Below are 20,258 nucleotides of genomic sequence, written 5' to 3'. Positions count from 1 at the left end.
TGGCAGATCATGATTGTTGGTTTTGTGGCCTCTGCATGCCTATGAATCGGGACTCTTGGCTCTCTCTTGAAGAACAACAGTAGAACTGTAGAGATAATGGTAAGGAGAGGGACAAACAGAGAGATTGAAGTTATAGAGGCTGTTATGTGGCTGAGGATGTTGGTTTTGTGTTGGGTCTTTGTCGGTCAGTAAGGAGATGCAGCTAGTGCTCAAACTTGAACTCGCATTTCAACTAACACATCAAGGATTTTGTAAATTCTTGTTATTCTCTTTTATGCTGGCTCAAATGCCTGTTGTATGTTGTCCAACTCTAGCTGTTGCCAGCCGTCGCGAGGTTGTGTTGGGTAGAGGGAGGCGCATTGCAGGGCGGCATTGGGCAGAGGGAGGCGCATTGCAGGGCGGCATTGGGCAGAGGGAGGAGCACATGGGTACTAGGCAGATGAGGGATTAACACGGGATTGGATGAATATGATTTCAAAATGGCCTATTCTCCTTAAAACGCAGGTAAGAAGAAAAAAAAATTCACATCAGGTGTGGGGTGAATAGTGGCAAATGTATAGTGTTAACGTAGTATTTTGCATGCCTTTGGATCGGGCTCTCAACAACTTAGATTTTCGATATTGGGCCTGTATATTCAAAGAAAACAATGCGAGACAGGGGCCATGATGGTGGTCGAGGAGTCTTCAATGCCAAAGTTAATATCATCTTAGAGTTTAGTGCAAATATGGAGAGTTCAGAGAGTGTTCATAATACCTAGGAATCGCTTTATATACCTAATTTCTAGGAGTCAATTGCCAATTCCCTGTGTCAGGGGATGTGTCCCCTCTGTAGTTCCTTTAGTCATGCTCCTTTAGTGTAGCATGGTCTCTCAAGTGGTGCATTTAATACAGCCTGGCTCTCTGCCCAATTCTGCTAGGGGATACACGTCATTAGGCTCTTCCTCCCCTATTCTTCAGAAGATCAAGGGCTTCACACTATTTGAGCCCACCTATCTACTCAAGGCTACATGGGGTTAAACTTTGTCAATGTGGCATGTCCATCCCTTCTTTGTATTATGGTGGGTTTTCTGCGCTTTCAAGATCACAAACTGACTTCTGTTCTAGGGCCTAAGTCCCTTTGATTGGACCGATGGGTCATTTGGCCAGCTCGAGACCCTTATGGTATTGGGCTTAGGCTCTGGGCCTTTGGCTCGGAGGAAAACTCCCTTACATATAGTATATAAGTAACTTAATAACAAACTCGTTATTTTTAAAAGATCAAATAGCTTTGACAAATTCGGAAACTGAATTGACAAATCAAATTTGTGACATGGTTTTATGGAAATAAATAAATAACCCATGAACTGCATACCAAGGTGTACAAGAACAAGTTTAAAAAACGGTTAAAGAGTCGCAGGAAAAGAAAAAAAAAAAAAGAGGGCAGACAACTGTAGGGTTTCACACGACTTCTTTAAAGGTGGAAAGTCCCACAACGTGGTGGAGCACTGGAGCTTTATTGCCCGTAAAGTGGAATGGAACAAACACTTGGCCATTTTTTCGAACTTCGGTTTCTCCGCCTTTCTTGGAGACACAGACAACTGTTTCTTGATCCAACCAACCTACTCATCTGCATTTTCCTTGTTTTTAGTTTTTAATACCAATGCTTCTTCCAGATCCACTCGCTGCCACGTTCATTCCAACACCCGCAGAGTCCATTTCACCTTAGACCTCTCCAATGGCTACTCCTTCACCAACCTCCTTTTCGCAGCTCTTCAATTCTTCCTTTGATGCTCGCAGAACTTCATCAAAGAGATTGACAGTAAGTCCCGGCATGCTCTCTCTCTCTCTCGGAGGTTACTCGTTCTGTTTGGTTTCGTTAATCTCTTGCCGTTGACAACAGATCTTTGGTCCTAAGTTGAAATCAGGAGAAACTGAGCAGACCCATGTGAGAGTATTTACTTCTTTCAAGTAAGTTGGTTTTAATTGGTCAACATGTCTTCCAGTTTCAATCTCGTATATCGATCTCTTAATATAAACAATAAATAAAAAGTTTGGGAATTCCTTCTCGTTAATGACTCTGAACTGAAAATTAGAAACTGGGCCTGAAAATTCACCCTATATAATGGTGATTTTATTTTTGGTTTGTACAAATGATATTTCTTTTGGTTCGAGTGCCATCCCTATCCTCTGACACAAACATATGTCTCAACATGAATTTATAAAAATCAACCGCTTTAATTGTATATTTATGACGCTTGCAGGACTAGTCCACGTACCGAATGTAAGGCTTCAAAGGTGCCTCCAGGATCGACTCTGAAACTTGACAATAGAAGGGTGGAAAGCTTGGCTGAAAGTGAAAATGGATGTGATTTATTTGAAGATCTGAAACATCGGTTTCTGAGATTCAAAAGGCGTAAATTTGAGTAAGCCGCAAATAACTCTGGCCTAAGGTTGTCGGCTTTAAACCAATTAGTTTCTTCTAAAGTCACTTACATTAACTGCGCAGGGAAAACTTGGAGCATTTTCAAAATCTTGCCCAGGTTCAAGCACCGAAGGTGATAATTTTTTCTGTTTTAGTCCTCATTGTTAATTATTTATTTTTAACATGTGCCATACAAAATGTCGGGAACATATTGGACGGATTTTGGTTTTTCTCTTTTTATATTTCTTGAAGTGTCAGGATGGGTAGCCTGTTAAAACTAACAAGTTGCAGAACAGTTCATGATTATTGCTTGTGCAGACTCTAGGGTTTGCCCCTCAAACATCCTGGGGTTCCAACCAGGGGAAGCATTCATGATTAGAAATGTAGCAAATCTGGTGCCTCCATTTGAGGTGCATATTTCATTGCATTTGGTTTATTTTGAAATTCTATTTGCCAACAGGTGAGCATTGAGGCCACAAAGCATAATCCCTCTTCCTTTTTCCTTCTTTGTATGTGCAGAGTGGACCCTCAGAAACAAATGCCGCATTAGAATTTGCTGTAAATTCTCTTAAAGTGAGTATTTCATACCTAGATTTCTAGTGCGTAGGATTCTTTCTTTCCATGAATCATGTATCGTAGAAGCCTCTGAAAGACATTTTATTGATGGTGAGGGTGACGAAGGCAGCATAACAGTTCACTTGGCACTCAAAATTATCTGTAGTCGGGATTGATCAATAAAATGCTCTGACAAAAAACTTAGTTGCAGAGTCAATTAATGCTAGGTAAAGTTCTGTCTGTAATTTTTACGAAAACTTTTTACGGATATATTTCAGTTGGAGAATGAAATTGTGTCTAAAAGAAAAAAATAAGTTATGCAGAAAAGAAGTATATTTTTTCATTGCAAAGTTGTTAGAAATCATTCGGGACTATGAATTCAAGTGTCAAAATGTATCATATCATGAACCATAACCTTAAGCCAGTTTTCTATGTGGGAATTGCTTAGAAAATGAAAATGATTCATTGGGTAATTCACTCTGAATCTTGCATCTTTAATCTGGAGTTTTTTTTTTCCTTTCTATGAGATGATATAAGCTCAAGCCACCACATATGGTCCATACTCTAAAAAGACTGGTCAATGGAACAATTGGTGCCCCTTCATTTCATAATAAAGAGCAAAACCTTCTCACTTCCAAACAATCCAGAATCCCATTTACTACCAATGCACTCTCTTGGTATGGGGCTCCAAAAATGATGAGTGATAATTCCCATTGCAGGTGGAGAACATACTAGTCATTGGCCACAGTTGCTGTGGAGGCATTCGTGCCCTTATGAGTATGGAAGATGAAGTAGATTCAAGGTAATTAAGACAACTCTACCCTTTTTCTTACTAGTCTTTGCATATTTCATAAGGTACATGTCTAAGAGAACATATTAGTACTTGTCTTAGATAGCGGTGGATATTTTTTTTTCACTTGGCTAAACGTTTCTATACAGTAGCTTCATTAGAAGTTGGGTTGTTGTTGGAAAGAATGCGAAGTTAATCACAAAGTCTGCAGCTTCGAACCTAGGCTTTGATCAACAATGCAGACACTGTGAGAAGGTAATTTCTTCTTGCATCCTTAATTTTAGAAATTAAATCCCGTGGTATTACTGTATGATATAAACAAGTATTCACATCCTTATTTCTGCAACAATGTAAATGTGTTCTCTAATATAGGAATTGAGAAATGATTACTAGGTTAGAAAGGGCACCTTTTGGCACAAAGACAATCATTCGCTCTACAACATCAAGTCACAATGCGGTCAGGAAAAGAGGGCACAGGGACAGGGTATGGATTATAGTGTTGTGGATGTGCTGGTGAATGAGTTTCAATGGGTGAATCTTGTGAGTGGAGGTTTTAGAAACGCAGTAGAATACTATTTGAAATATCTTGACCCTCTTATAATAGTTGGGTCTTTAAGTGTGAGGTGTTAGTGCACAAGCTTTGTGCAAATACAAAAGTAAAGGCAATTATTAATGGAAGGTGCTCTGAAAATAGAAGACAATATTTCAGATTTATGAGAAGTTCTCGCTTCTTGTGTCCCAAAGGCTCTTAACACGTTTTTATAACTCTACTACAGGAATCAATCAACCACTCCTTGATAAACTTGCTCACTTACCCATGGATAGAAGAAAGAGTAGCTAAAGGAGAGCTCTCAGTTCATGGCGGGTACTATGACTTCGTCGACTGTACATTTGAGAAGTGGACACTGGATTACAAGGAAAGTAATTGGGAGAAAAATAGCAGATTTGCCGTCAAAAACCAATTTTATTGGTGCTGAATTTGGATTAAAATATAGCAACTGGACTGAATTCTTTCTGATTAGAAATTCCTGTTGTAAAATATCAATCATCAGTTTGTACTGAGACGTTTGCTATTTGAAAGGACCTCTTAAGCCTGCTTCGCTGAAGGCGTGGTAGGCTGGTAGCTGCTTTTAAAGTTATGGAATTGACTTTTGATTCTACCACAATATAATCTTTGTTTCAATTGAGAAAGATGAAGTCAGCTTGTAAACATGGGCTGCCTCAGATAGCATCCGCGAACATACGCGAGAAGCTAGCAACATCATCATCCATAAGCCTGCCACGAGCGGGACATATGCATTGGCGCAGAGCAGCAATTACGACCTCCCAATGGTATTAGTTTTGTGGTTAATACATATCAAATTGATATTAGTTTTGTGTTGGGTGTATCGATAATCGAGGTTGCAGATTAACATTCTAGTAATTTTACACATCTTGCATTGCCAAATAGATGAACGGATTGTCGCACTTTCAAATCCTACTCATGGGCCTCTGCTTATTGAAAAGAATCAAAAGCAACAAGCATTGGCCCATAGCCATCTTGAATAGATAGGCTGCCTGTTCTATGCTTAAAAGTTGACATTTTCTTCTTGGGTCAACATTTCCTGAGGTCCAGTTTCATGAGGCTTCAACCCAAGTTTCTGACCAGTAAAGAAATTAGATTATGTGCATCCCGTGTATTTGCTAGCCATCATATAATTGACCAAGTGTACCTAACAGATAGTTGAATCATTGATATATATATATATTTTATACAGACGTGGAGGGTTTTGAATTTAATTGAAAAATCGGATTATATACTATCACGCCATTAAACTCTTAGGGAATCATTGATACTTGGTAACAAATGTTTCGATCAATTGCCCCTAGGAATCAAATTCGTTTTGTAGAATATCCAATGGCAATGAAAGCTTCAGCGGCAGACAATTAATAGATTTTACATTTATAACTCAACTACTCTGGACAAGTGTGAGTACCCGATTTCCACTCTCTATGCCTGCCTATGCCTCACGTAAATCGTTATAAATAGCCAATAAATTTGGTATTTATGAATTATGCGACCGTTTCTGAAGTTACTGTTACGTGTGTTTGTGCCTGCGTGTCTATAGGCAGGTGATAAGTAAACAAACAGCAGCAGAGCTTTCTCACAAACCAACCTAATCCGTACGGCTTATTCATTTATATATTTTATTATTATTTTTATATCTTAATATTATCTTCATATGTGACAGACCAACTCCTCCTTAATGGATGATATCATGATACAATATATAAAATATTTAATTAAATAATAAAATGTAGAGTATTCAAACTTCTGATATGATATTATATAAAATTATCAATTATTTAAAAAATTTAAAATTATATTTTATTATTTATTTTATATTTTAATATTCAAGGATGCACATGAAACATCGTTATCATTGTGCTCAAGATTATTCAATGCCCTCTGACAGATACAAAAAAAAAAAAAAAACACAAACTTTCATCTGCCCAAGAATGGCTCAAGACTGCCTTCCTAACTCTCTCTCGAATGTTGCTAACCGGCGTAGCCGCTATCATGTTGTTGATGAGCATGAACTGCAGCACAGTCTTTGCAGGGGCTCGACAACGTTTGCAGACAGCGATGCCAGAGATACTATGCATGGCTTCCTAAGCCTGAGTTGCCATCGTTTCCCTATGTACCAAGTTTACCGAAGCCTGAGCTACCAACGTTGCTCAAGACTTACCTGAAATCCCGAGTTTGCCTAAGCCTGAACTGCCGACTGTGCCGAAGCCAGAAGTGCCTACAATACCTCATCTCCCGGACCTGCCAAAGCCCGCACTCCCAACCATCCCAACACTTAACAAGGGCAATTCCATCCCTCCTCACTCAGCCAACAATCCCTGAAATCTTGGCGCACCATCCTTGTGACATGGCTTTGATCATTATGTTCGGCTAATTAATGTATTCTGTTGTCATATATGCGCCAGAGATTGGTCGTCTTGTAGTCCTCTACATGTGTCTGTGACTGTTGTCGATTGTAATGTCAGTTCATATGGGTTTGTTTTACTGCATGCCGTTGCTCGATCTGCATTAATACTGATTCTGTATTGCTCATTATTCGCATGATCCGGTACTGCCTCATGAACAAGGGAAGGGGGGGGGGGGGGGGGGGGGGAACTCCAATTCTCTACTGCCGACTAAATCCGGATGCCAAGCTTGACACGATGACCACAATGTAAGCTGTAGTTTTCCAAAATTAACGTAATTAATGTTGTTTCAACTTCCAAATATGTGCAAATAAAAAAAAGATGCCCACACGTATGTTGTTTGTGAACTATCATAGAACAAATTAATATCATTAATGTCTAAAACGGCAATATTCCAAATTCCTATTTCTAATTTATATCATCGTTATGTACGGATGAACATCGATCAGTTACGTACGGATGTGACCCATATAGATAGCCTAACAAATGACTACGTAGTCTTTTACTTTTATTTTTTCAAATTAATGACGGGAAATGAGAACACTTGAGAAAATTAATTATTCTTGTTGTTTTTCATATTAAGCTGGTTTAACGGAAATGGAAAATGAAAAGCAGATAAGAAATTTCAATGAACATTTTTTTTGGAGAAATAAAAAAAACATATATGAGAAATTAGATAAGCAGCGAGAAAGATTTTCAAATCGTACACTGGGAACTCGAAGTCGTAATTTGGGCCAGAAAAATGGCTGAATGGCGCTGGCACCTACTCAAAAGGAATCGATTGTAAAATATAAAACCCAACCAAACAATAGAAAAATAGATAAAAAAATGAAATGAAAAATTTAAGGCAACATAAATTGGTATAGAGCTCTCCTACTCATTAATCTATATGATATATTTTATTTATTTATTTATATTTTATTTGTACTAAACTAATTAAGTTCATCTATTCATCATCTAAATACTACATATTTGATAAAAAAAAATAATAAAATAAAAAGTATGTATAATGTGTGGTGTAAAAGATGATGAATAAAAATTGGGTATTGCTATAATGCCCCTCAATTTGCCCATTTGCTCTTAGTGTAAATTGTATTTTTTTTTAAACATTTTTTAAACATGTTAAAAAATTTTTTAAAATTAAAAAATACCAATATATTAATATTTATTTTTTTAATAAGTAAATTATTTTTAAAAAATTAAATGTATGAGCGTTCAAGACTCAAAATGCATATTAATATTATCCATAAAAATTTATAACCTCACTGTCTATAATAAATGTTTACATTTATTTAATTATTACAAATTTGTTTTTGTTTTCTAATTTTAAACTTTATTGCAAAATGCTTAATATATTAAGTTCGGTTTAACCATTGAGAATTTTGAAGTGAGAATTTTGAATTTTAAGATAAAATATTAATATTGTTATTATTTTAAAAATTAAAAAAATTAAGAAAAAATTAATTAATTAATTATGTTTTACATAAAAATTTGAAAAAATTATAATATTAAAATAAAAATTTTTAATTTGATATGAAAATTTGTAATGGTTCAAACCGAATATTAATAATTAAGTTTAAAGACATCATTTTTCATAAACAAATAATAATAGGAGAAAAAGAAGGTAACTTTTCAACACTTACCAGATTGGCTTGAGAAAAAAAAAAAAAAAAACACTTACCAGATTGATGGTGGTGGGAGACATGACGGGTACGAGGGTACAAAAAAGGTTAATAACTGTCAGTCAATGCGGCCAGGCTAGTTGTACGGAAATCAATGTTTACTATAATAAAAATAATCCAAATACACATTGAAATTTGGAAGATGTTATGTTCATTCATTTTTACTATTTATGTATTTAATTTTTTATTTAATAATTAAAAATGTGAATATTTATATATTAATGTATTTTTTAATTTTAAAAAATATTTAAACATACTTAAAAACTATAAAAAAATTATAAAATAATATTTAGCTGAGGGGCCACCCTCCGCTGGACAGTTGAGTAGCACTGACCTTTTTTTTTTTTTTTTGGTCACCGTCAAATTCAAAGCTACGGGACAAAAAATATTCTTGGATGGAAGAGAACTATGCTTTTGGCCATATTAAGGTGGTGGGATGCTAATGTTCTTTACCTGGGAGGTGAAGATAGACCCCACGGAAAAAGAAGGAAACGGGTTTAAGCCTGTTCTGGTTCTCTCTCTCTCTCTAGACCATTGGGGTCTTTATTATTATTGGTTAGTGTACGAGATCGATTTCAAACAGCGCTACAAACGACAACAACCCAGAAAGTTAAGTAAGAAAAAGTAAACAATGACACCCAGAAAATTAATTCTGTCGAATCCCTATATCTCCCACCATCTCTGGCAACTTACAATCTTATCGAGCTTGGATTGGTAGGGTTCCCTGTTCTTCTTCTTCTTCTTCTTCTTCTTCTTCAACTCTACGCTACTTCTTACTAGGGTTTTTTTTTCCCCCCCAGGTTTTTGGTGACATTTGCCGACGTACGGCTCTTTGTCCCCTTATTTGGACAGCCCATGTTTCTGTTTTCCTTTCTTACTCTACACACCACTCTCTCTCTCTCTCTCTCTCTCTCTCTCTCTCTCCGTTTTTCATTTACGGAAATGCCTTATCCCTAGTAGACTTGTAGGGGATCTGCTAGATTAATTGACTTTTCGTGTGAAGGGTGGCTTGAATTTTATCTTCTTTTTCCCTTTTTTCCCCGGGGATCCAGGGGGAGAGCAAACCCAGTTTGATTCTTTGGTTTTTTTCAAAAGATCGGTCTTCCATCTATTCTTATCTCAACGATTTATACTCTCTCTGTGAAAAGAGAACTGCTTAATTTGATGCCAGTTTACGTCTGTGTAAAGATCATTTCTTGATTTCTTTCTTATGTTTTGATTTGAATTCTTAACGATTAGCATTGCAGTTTCTCCTTTTATGATTCACTTCGATTGAATTTTTAAGAAAGAAAATCATCCCTCTTTGGTGCAAGTGTAGTTTTGATTTCTCCTAAACCATCTGAAAACCTATGAAGTATATATGACCTCTATTTCGTATCTCTCCACGTATCACTTTGTATCTTTCTTTTAAAATTTCCTTGTTAGGAGCTTCTCTTTTTGTCGAATACTAGTATATACTGACTATTTGGTGGTTGTGATGAAGCGTCGGACGATTTTTCCTGGAAAATGACGAGAAAGAAAATTCAGATCAAGAGGATCGATAACACCACAGCACGGCAGGTGACCTTCTCTAAGAGGAGGAAGGGACTTTTTAAAAAGGCTCTGGAGCTCTCAACTCTCTGCGATGCTGAAATAGCGCTCATTGTCTTTTCGGCTACGGGAAAGCTCTTTGATTACGCCAGCCCAAGGTTCCTCTCCCTCTCTCACTCCTCTTTACTTATAGAAGAACATATATCCTATTTATTAGAGTAAAAAGTAAGTACGTAGCTGTCTACACCTTTAGATTGATCTGTTCTTGCATTCACCAATGGTTTTTGAAAGAGAGCTAGACGCTTAATTGAAATAAAATATCTTTTAAGCAACAAGACTAAACAAACTAGATAAATGACTGAGAATGTACTACGATACATCAAATAAAAGAAAAAAGTACTACAGAATCATACGGTTTCTGCATACTTAAATCTCAATCTTCATGCTAGAGATAAGCAAGAGAGACGTAATTAATTTCACCCATAAGGGTTTAGCGTAGGTTGCTAGCTGCTACTCATTTTGTAGACTACCCGCTATAAGACCTTGTGACATCGTTAATTATTTACTACTAGCTTATAATGAATAATTGATTTTTCAATTAGGTGTTCAAGTTTTCCTTTAATGCATGCGTCGCAATCTTAATCTTTTTGCACTTCCTCCTAGTTTTATCCACTTTTGTTGTCCTACTAATCTGTTGACAGCATTTCTATAAGGATATCATCATAAAATATAAGGTGTATACAAATGAATCATATGAATTACTAATTTAGGAACATGTTTTGGGATTAAAGCATCTGGTTTAGAGTTACAATATCAAGGAAAATGAAAACATTTCTGGTTATTCTCAAAGAAAGCCGGATGCTAGAATTGCTAATTACGCTAGTGAGTGATCATGATGATCTCAATTCTACCAAGCAATATGACCAACCCCACCATCTGATCTTCTTTGGTAAAGAATTTACAAAAACCCAACCTCAAAATAAATGGATATGAAACTCATGTGTGCAACTTTATGAAGATGAAACATGTAAGTGGAAAACAGCTACTTTAATATATTCGAAGACAAATCCGTATAATGAAGCCACCAAAATGTGCTGTCTTTCGATATCCTCAATCAGTATATGTCTTATGAACGTCATTGTGTCTAGTTTGTTGTTCTATATATATACGTGTGTGTATATATGTATGCATATGGTGCATGTTAGTGTCAATTAACTAGTTGTGGTACTGTTATATTGTACTGATAAATAACACTGCCAACTTTGGACTTGCATTGTAAATGTATGGAGAAAGTTCAAAGTGGGAGATATATATGAACTAGTAATTGAGTTATACATGGATCTTATGCTCTATAGATATGATATACAATCACAAACAGGAGTAAAATATCGTAACAATGTTAACATTACATTGAGTACTGTATTCCAGTACGTATTACTTATGCAAACTGGAGAGCGTAAATTAAATTGTTTTTACATATCTTAGAACATATGTATAAATAGCTAATCTCCCTTATAATTAGTGGTGCCTTTTCCTATTAGTGATGCTTGATTCCGAAACTGTTTTTGCTTCCATTAAGTGCTTAATTTTCCTATACATACGAACCATGCACATCATGATCATCACCTTAGGAAAAAATTCTCTAATTAAACTCCAGCACATGCACCTGCACTGGAATCAAGCTGCATTTCCTAACTGTTCTGTGCATCCATTGATAGTAATACTGCTATTTCCAATATCTACCGGGTCATCACTGTAGGAAAAATCCTTCTCGATCTAATTAAACTCCTGCACATTCGACACATGCACTGAAATCAAGCCGCATCGATCTGTCACCCACATTGAAGGAAAAATATAGAGGGGAGTCATAAAGATCAGGATGCTTCACCGCGTACTCCCTAGAAGAACAAATTTGTCAAAAAACTACAAACACTTCGTTATATTCTTTTTATATGTATATATATATTATATAATATGTTAATTAAAGTTATCTCGTCAGACACTAGGTTTCTTTCTTTCTTTGAGAGAAAAAAGGAGGTACGTAACACAGCCACACACTTAATTACGAGGGGTAGATGATCATAGGCTCACCATCCAAGTGAAGAACACCAATGAGATACAGGAAAGCCAGAGGCTGATTTTAATTCAAATTGACACCTTATGCTTTTTCACTCACGATTTGGGTTTTAACTAGGTTAATTTGGAATAACTCCCCGAGCATATAGGCTAATTACATAACTTACATTGTTTCATGAAAAGACATTGAATATAAAGCAAGGACCGTTGACTAGATAAATCTAATAAAACTTATGAACTATAATGGACACTTAAAAAAATGAAAAGATATATAAGAGATACCAAAAGCCAGAGATAATTGAAAGCAAGAGATCAACTTTAAAAACTTCATAGCATTCTGCCATGCATCTCAGGCACCTGGCCTATTGGAAATTTGCCATAACTTCTTCTAAAAAACTTCAAATTGCAAATTCTTTAATGCATCGGAAGCAATAGACTTAGAATGTTGATGGTACATGGCATGTAGGCTAATTATTTTGAAATTATTCTAAACTATTTTTGGAATACCCTAAGTAATACATATTGATATATTTCTTAGCTTACCTAGATTGGTCCTCAATTTTCACAAAGCAATTTGATTGACCTTCGAAGTTAGAACACATATTTTTACAGTACCTCATAATTTTATTAAAAGCCCAAGACAATGTTATTGTCATTGTGGTGTTAAGTAAGATGATTTTAAATTCGGTGGAAGGCATTTTTTTCATGCCCCAAATTTTTTTAAATATTGGGGATAAACCTATTGTTGTCACAATGGTAATTAAAAAAAACGAATAAACTAAAAACTTTTGGATATAAGAAATTGAGTTCATGTTTTTTTCATCTCACCAAAACCATCAAACCAGCTCAGACTGTTCTTTCAAAAAAATCTCAAATAAAATTTTAACTATTCTATAGATGACACTTATTTCCTAGCTCTCCTTCTTATAACCCTCCTATGTGTCCTCTAAGCTTCCGTATTTGCATGCTATTTTTTAATATTTGTAAAATAAAAAATTTTACAGGTGGCAAGTAAGTCCACCGCTTGATAAGTATGATTGATTAAGTAGGGTGTAGCATATGAGCCTCATTTATTAAATAAAAAATAAGATTAAAATAAAAGTGATAACTAAAATCATAGTATTGAATGTAAATTAAAATCTTGTACCATATAAGGAAGCACTTCAAAAAATTTATCTACATGGGGAACTATCCCTTCAAGGATAGCTATCATTCCCATAAACTCTTCTCTATTTGAAATCTGCACTTTCTCAATGTTATTTGGTGTAGTTATCCTTCCCATTTACTTCTCTGTTTAGGGTTTACACATTCTTAGTAACCTTCGGTATAGTTATCATTTCCAATATAATGTAGTAATGGTGCCATACTAATACAAGACTCATATACACTACAAGAGAAGTGAGCTTTTGTGACCAAAAGGACTATTTCCTACGAAAATCGTGGAAAATAGTCATTTTAGTCATCAAATTTTGATCACAAAAGCCCGCTTCCCTTATAGTGATATAACATATCCCATTATTAACTCCATAATTAAAAAGAACCAGCACGTGTTTTTCATGTAAATGTAACCGTACCATAAAGCACATGAAGTTTCCAAATAAAAATCTTCTATGAATATGTCATGATAACATATATAAAAGTCCACGTTATGAAACCACTATTTTCTTTTCGGTTCAGCCACACTTTTCATGTAATACTATTTTTTCATGAGATGTCCCAATAAATTATTAAGCAATGCAAATAAATTTTTTGAGAAATAATATTTCATAACATGTTTAGTAAAGTATTGTCCAAAAATGATAAAGGACTAGCCCCATTGGATCTAATTGTATCATTAACTAGTCTTTTGGAATATTTGTCTTCCATTTGGGTGTTACAAATTGTATTAGAGCCTTATCTCAATCAGAAATGTAGGACTTGAGCCGTGCCACTAACAAAGGATAGGCACGACGAGGACATCAAGAATTTAAGGGGGGCATTGTGATACCTTTTATGATAAGGATAAGAGTAGGTGATGTATCAGATTCCACATTGTTTGAGAATGAATTTTTGCTCTTTAGAAGATTCCAATAGGCTCAAATTGGGTTTATGGTCCTAATGGAGATCACACAAGAAAGTTATTATGGGATGAGTTGGCTGGTGTAAAGATCATATAGTGGGATTTACCTTGGCAATTGGTTTCTGAGTGAAAGATCGGGTGACTCTAGTTCCAATCTGGCAATGATAGAATTCTCAAACTTCATCTCTGAACAAGATTTATTAGATCTTCCTCTTGCAGGTGGCTCATTTACTTGGTTAAATAACTGAGAACAGCCCTCTTGGTCTAGGCTCTGTAGACTCTTGGTATCACATAAATGGGAAGCACATTACCCAAATCTTATTAAGAAGAGACTCTCCAGGCTTTGCTCAGACTATTTTCCAATCCTTCTTGGTTGCGGAGGTATTCTTGGAGGCTGAAGGCACTTTAGGTTTGAAAATATGTGGTTGAAATCAGGGGGATTCATTGAGAAAGTCCGGCAGTGGTGGTCTTCACACTAATTTCACGGCAATCCAAGCTATGTCATGGCAATAAAATTGAAGGTTTTGAAGAAAGATTTGAGGGCTTGGAATGAGGAGGCATTCGGCAATGTGGAAGGCCAGAAGCATACTAAAACTCAAGGGATTAGAGGGTATGAGAAGGTTAGGAACTATTTGAAGAGGAGAGAGCTCATAAAGTCCAAGTGTATGTGAGATTTAAAAGGGTTTCTTTATTGGAGAAAATATCTTGGAGACAAAAATCAAGAGCCTTATGGTTGAAGGAGGGGGATAAGTGCACCCAATTTTTTCACCAAGTTGCAAATTCACATAGGAGGAACACGTCATTGAGACATTGTTGGTGGATGGGGTGGCTACTTCAAATCAACCAACAATCATGGACCACGTTGTAAAGTACTATGAGCTTGATTTCGGAATAATTTTTTTGGAGACTGAAATTAGAAGGACTTACCTTTGATGTTCTTGAGTCGCAAGAAGTAGAACAACTTGAGCTACCTTTCGAAGATATGGAGATTTGGAAAGCGATAAGAAGAATGGTAGGAGACGAAGTTGCAGGTTTGAATTGTTTCTCTATGGCTTCTTTCAAACTTGTTGGGAAGTGCTTAAAGATGACATCATGGGAGTCTTTCATGAATTTCATGCAAATGGAAGGTTTGAAGAAAAGTTTGAAGAAAAGCCTCAATGCAACTTTAATTATTCTCATTCCCAAACAACCTGGTGTGGTAGAAAGTGTAGGATTATTGTAGTGGATTGGTCTAACTTTTCAATTTGGTCTAAATGCCATTTTTAGAGGGATCACCTTCCTTATATAGAAGTGAATTTACAGCCTAATTACCAGATTTCTAGCCTCTAGTATGTTATACAAGGTAAGTATTTACACCCTAATTGATAGCTAAATATAATCTAACCATAAAGGAAAGTATCACAAAAAATAAAATAATTTTTCCCGATCATATCTTTGTAACATTCCCCCTCAAATTGATGCTGGAAGATCATGAAGCATCAGTTTATCAATCAAGAATTGATGTCGATGCTGAGAGAGAGCTTTAGTGAAGATGTTAGCAGTTTGAAGTATGGTGGAAATGTGAGGAAGAGCAATTACATACTTGTCAATAGGTTTACAAATGGAATGACAATCAACTTCTATATGCTTTATACGCTCATGGAAAATCGGATTAGAGGCAATTCGAATAGCACTTATATTATCAGCATGGAAAGGAGTTGAATGAAGCTGAGGAAATCCATGTTCATCCAATAACCCACGAAGCCACGTGATCATAGAGCATGCGGAAGACATAGCACGACACTCAAACTCGGTGGAGGACTTGAAAACTTTGTCTTGCTTATTACTCTTCCAAGAATTGAGAGCATTGCCTAAGAACATGCACCACCCTGTGATAGAGCAACGAGTATCCACACAACCAACCCAATCAACATCACTATACCCCACCAACTATAAGGAAGACTCCTTAGGAAAGAATAACCTGCGATTAGAGGTGCCCTTCATATATAGGATAATGTGGTGGATAGTGGCTAAATGAAGATATCTGGGGGTTTGCATAAATTGACTAACTTACTGCATAGCAAAAGAAATGTCAGGATGAGTAATCGTCAAGTAGTTCAAACTCCCAATGAGCTACCTATACAAGAATGGATATGATAGAAGCTCGCCTTCCTCCTGACGAAACTAGAATTACCCGATTGGAGACCAACCAAAGAAATCACTTCTTGCGTGTATTTGTGATGGTATAACAAGGTACCAGTTGGAGTTAGCTGCACCTCAAGGCCAAGAATACTGTAGGAGACCAAGATCTTTCATGTGAAAGGAGGCCTTGAGATGTTGTTACAATTGTTGAATTAAATCAGCATCAGAGCCTGTAATCACAATGTCATCAACATAAACCAGAAGTAGCACAATTCCTGTGTAAGTCTTACGAAGAAAAAGGGAGGAATCAAACTATCTTTGAGCAAAAGGAAAGGCAAGTAGAGTAGAGCGAAATTTATCAAATCATGCACGCGGAGCTTGTTTCAGTCCATACAAAGATCGTTTTAGCTGACAAACCTAGGAGGAAGGTGTAGCAAACATGCTGGGAGGTGGAGTCATATAAATTTCTTCCTTCAGATCCCCATGCAGAAAATTATTCTTCACATACATTTGCCGGAGAGACCACCCTTGTGATGCAACAAGTGCCAAAATAGTCCTCATAGTAGTTATTTTGTCAACGGGTGCAAATGTTTCTTCATAATTAGTACCATACTCTTGGCAATTCCCCAGAGCCACAAGGTGGGCCTTATATTTGTCTAGTGAACCATCAGAACGAAACTTGACGGAGTACACCCATTTACAACTAATAGGTTTAACACTAGAAGGACAAACCACAATATCCTAGGTGTGATTTTCTTGAACAACCTGGATCTCTTCATGCATGGCCTATTGCCAACAAGCGTGGGTGGCTGCCTGAGCATAGGAGGAAGGAACAAAAATAATTTTGAGAGTCGCAGTAAGCAAGGTATGAGGAAAACTATACCTATCTGGTGCATGTGTAACTCTGGTGGAGCGCTGAGGTCTAGGAACCACTGGATTAGATGATGGATAAGTGTTTGGAATAGGCATCATAGAAGGTTGAACATGTCGATGATACACAACACCTGGTTTATGGTGCTCAATAGAGGAAGGCACATAGTCAAAAGTAGGTAAGAGAGCAATGAGAGGATTAGAGATAACTTGAGACTGAAAGAAATATTAATTTTCGAAGAAAATCACATTTCGAGAAATCCAGAATTTATTTGTATGAGCATCGTAACAAACAAATCATTTCTGAGTAGGACTATAGCCCATAAAGGCATACATGATAGACTGGGCAGCAAGCTTGTGACGATCAAGTGGTGGCATATGAATAAAACAAACACACCTAAATGTATGAAAGGATTGATACTCAGGAGTTATGCCAAATAATCGAAAGTAGGGAGAATCATAATTTAGAGTGATAGGCAAACGATTGATCGAATAGACAGTAGTAGATAAAGCTTCTATCCAAAATTGAGAAGGTACAAAAGAGTCAATCAACAAGTACGAACAACATCTAAGAGATGAAGATTCTTACGCTCAGCGACCACATTTTGTTGATGGGTATAAGGGCAAGAATGTTAGGAAATAATTCTCTTTTGCTAGAGGCAAGTCTGAAAAGAATGAGACATGTACTCCCCCTCGGAGTTGGAGCATAAAGTTTTGATACAAGTATCAAACTGCATCTCGACAAGCGCAACAAATTTTTGAAAGATAAAAAACACATTAACTTTAGAACAGAGAAAATATATCCAGGTGAATCGACTATAATCATCGATAAATGTCACAAAATAACAATATTGACCATGAAAAATAATAGGACTCACACCCCTAACATCAATATGCATAATCTCAAAATAGGTAGAAGCACGGCTACCATGCACATGAAAAGGTAAAGTTTTACTTTTACTAAGATGACAAATAGCACAATCAAAAGAGACAGGAGAAGAAGAAAATGAATCTTTATTGCTAAAAAAATCATATTTTATAAGATGAGTTGAGACAACATAATTAGGGTGACCGGATTTCTTATGCCAGACTTCACCATTATTGGCAGTAGCCATATAAGTAAGAGAAATAGCATTAGGAATAGAAAACTATGAAGGAAATAAACGTTCCACTTCAGGCCCATTCACGATCACTGTTTTTGATACCTGATTCATCACAAGACAACCATCGCGAGAGAAATGAACATCACAATCATTTTCCACCAATTGTCCAACAGAAATCAAATTGGTAGATAATCTAATAGAGATAAAAATATTGCGAAATGAAGAACCCAAATTACTAACAGCAGTGATAGGAAGAGTACTGCCATAAGCAATTTAAATGTTGTGCGTGCCTTCATATTTATGAACACCATGGAAACCCATCGTCCTACTAGTCATATGATTAGAAGCACCCAAATCAACAATCCAAGAAGAAGTGGAGTTAGTACACATACCTTGCAGGTCAAAAGCTGTAAAAGTAGACACAATCATTTGTTGTACTATTGCTAGCATGAGAACAGAGGAATCAGGGCTTACGGTGGGGGGCGCAGAATAAGAAAAGGGATGAACATTAGCCTGAAAAGCTTGGAATTGACGATTCTGGGGCCGCACTCGATTGTCCTTGATGAAATAGCTTTCCTTCTTTCAGTAGTTAGAAGCTTTCTTAGGACAATTGCGGGCAATGTGGCCAAATTCCTTGCAACTAAAAAATTGTAACTTGTTCCTTCTTCTTCCTTATGCTGCATAGGCTACATTAACAGCCTTAAAAGTCATACCCATATGAGTGGATAGCCATTATTCTTCACACAATAAGTCTCCTAAACAAATATCCAAAGAAAGAATTGGATTACGATTCAATAAGCCAGCCTAGATAGGTTCAAATTCACTCTGAAACTTCATCAGAAACTGGTCATGTTGACTCTCAGCATGAACCACTTGAAGAGTCGCTAGTGTTATCAGAGCAACCTTAGCATGAACAATAGCAGATTAATCGCTCTAGAGATTAATAAAACCAGAATAAAATTGCTTAATGGTCAAATTACCTTGACTGTAATTGCTGATTTTCAACTCCAATTGGAACTTCTGAGAACTATAGTCTTGGTGATAAATATGGTGAAGATAGTCCTACATAACCTAAGCCATAGTAAAACAACGAAAATTGGTCACAAGATGGGACTCAATCGTCCCCAACAGCCAAGAGACCACTTTAGCATCCTTGACCTCTCATTGGGCAAATTCTTTTTCATCAGTGGGCACTTTAGCAAAACTATCAATATGATATGATAATTCTTTCCATTTCAAAAACATTTTGAACTGAAATATGCACGTAAGAAAATTCTTTCCAGTAAATTGAACAATAGTATTCTCAATAGACATGATGAAAGCTACAAAAAATAAAAATAAAAATCCAAGCAATCCCAACAAAAAATAGAAGTAGCAAGGCTAACCCAAGAAATAAAGCATGCAATTGCCCAATGAATGTGCCAAGACCAAGAACACTTACAGAGATGATTGACAACCACACAACTACCCTCAGAAGATGCCGATAGCCACACAACCACCCTCAGAAGTCGACAGCCAACAAACAAGGCACACGAACGCCAATAGTCACCAGAAATGTCAAACCCACAAGCTGGAACACCATAGATAGCTCTGACTCCCAACCTAGAACAACCCAAGCAAGGAAAGCTTGCAAAAATAGAGAAGGAAAAAAAATCCTTCCTGTCGCACACGAGAGATTAAGACCACAGAGATGAATATCAGAGTAGGGGCTTTGGTACCACGTCAATTTGGTTTGAATGCCCTTTTTAGAGGGTTTGCCTTCATTATATAGAAGTGAATTTACATCCTAATTGCCAGATTTCCAAACACCCTAATTGACAGCTAAATATAATCTAACTATAAAGGAAAGTATCACCAAAAATACAATAATTCTCCCAAATTATATCTCCGTAACATAATTGTCCAAGATAATGGGTAAATGATAGATCATTTGTTACTTCATTGTGAATTAGCCAAGAACTAGTGGGACAACTTCTTTGCTAGAATGGGATAATATTGGTGATGCCTAGAAAATTGGTAGATTTTCTAGTTAGTAATTGGAAGGGTCTACAAGGTAATCCACTAGTGGAAACAATATGGAATATATATGTTTCTTATAT

The 20,258-nt window shown here is 36.4% G+C and overlaps 2 protein-coding genes across 5 annotated transcripts in view; both read left to right on the top strand.

Annotated features, from left to right (window-relative positions):
- The first annotated feature begins 1,417 nt into the window (after positions 1-1,417).
- Positions 1,418-4,911, top strand: LOC122308840 (beta carbonic anhydrase 5, chloroplastic-like). 2 transcript variants are annotated; one of them, XM_043122106.1, is made up of 9 exons: positions 1,418-1,797; positions 1,879-1,946; positions 2,240-2,401; positions 2,485-2,533; positions 2,697-2,810; positions 2,920-2,973; positions 3,675-3,757; positions 3,895-4,000; positions 4,522-4,911. In XM_043122106.1, exons 1-9 carry the CDS (start codon positions 1,714-1,716, stop codon positions 4,720-4,722), a joined length of 921 nt encoding a protein of 306 aa, XP_042978040.1. In that variant the 5' UTR covers positions 1,418-1,713; the 3' UTR covers positions 4,723-4,911. The 2 variants fall into 2 exon arrangements, with proteins under 2 accessions (XP_042978040.1, XP_042978041.1); XM_043122107.1 differs by having other exon boundaries at positions 1,419-1,797; positions 3,898-4,000.
- Positions 4,912-8,954: 4,043 nt separating this feature from the next.
- Positions 8,955-20,258, top strand: part of LOC122309861 (MADS-box protein JOINTLESS-like) — a 60,850-nt gene continuing 49,546 nt past the window's right edge. Inside the window, exons 1-3 of one of the 3 annotated variants that reach the window (XM_043123582.1) lie at positions 8,955-9,114; positions 9,201-9,222; positions 9,884-10,088. In XM_043123582.1, the coding sequence (XP_042979516.1) occupies positions 9,907-10,088 (182 nt within the window). In that variant the 5' untranslated portion in view covers positions 8,955-9,114; positions 9,201-9,222; positions 9,884-9,906. Of the gene's footprint in view, positions 9,115-9,200; positions 9,223-9,295; positions 9,583-9,883; positions 10,089-20,258 lie in introns of those variants that run through there. The other 2 variants (XM_043123580.1, XM_043123581.1) reach the window with 2 other exon arrangements.

Source organism: Carya illinoinensis, chromosome 5, assembly GCF_018687715.1.
Source record: "Carya illinoinensis cultivar Pawnee chromosome 5, C.illinoinensisPawnee_v1, whole genome shotgun sequence".
Taxonomy (NCBI): domain Eukaryota; kingdom Viridiplantae; phylum Streptophyta; class Magnoliopsida; order Fagales; family Juglandaceae; genus Carya; species Carya illinoinensis.
Note: the sequence above shows the minus strand (reverse complement) of the source record. Positions and strands in the feature narration are given on the sequence as shown.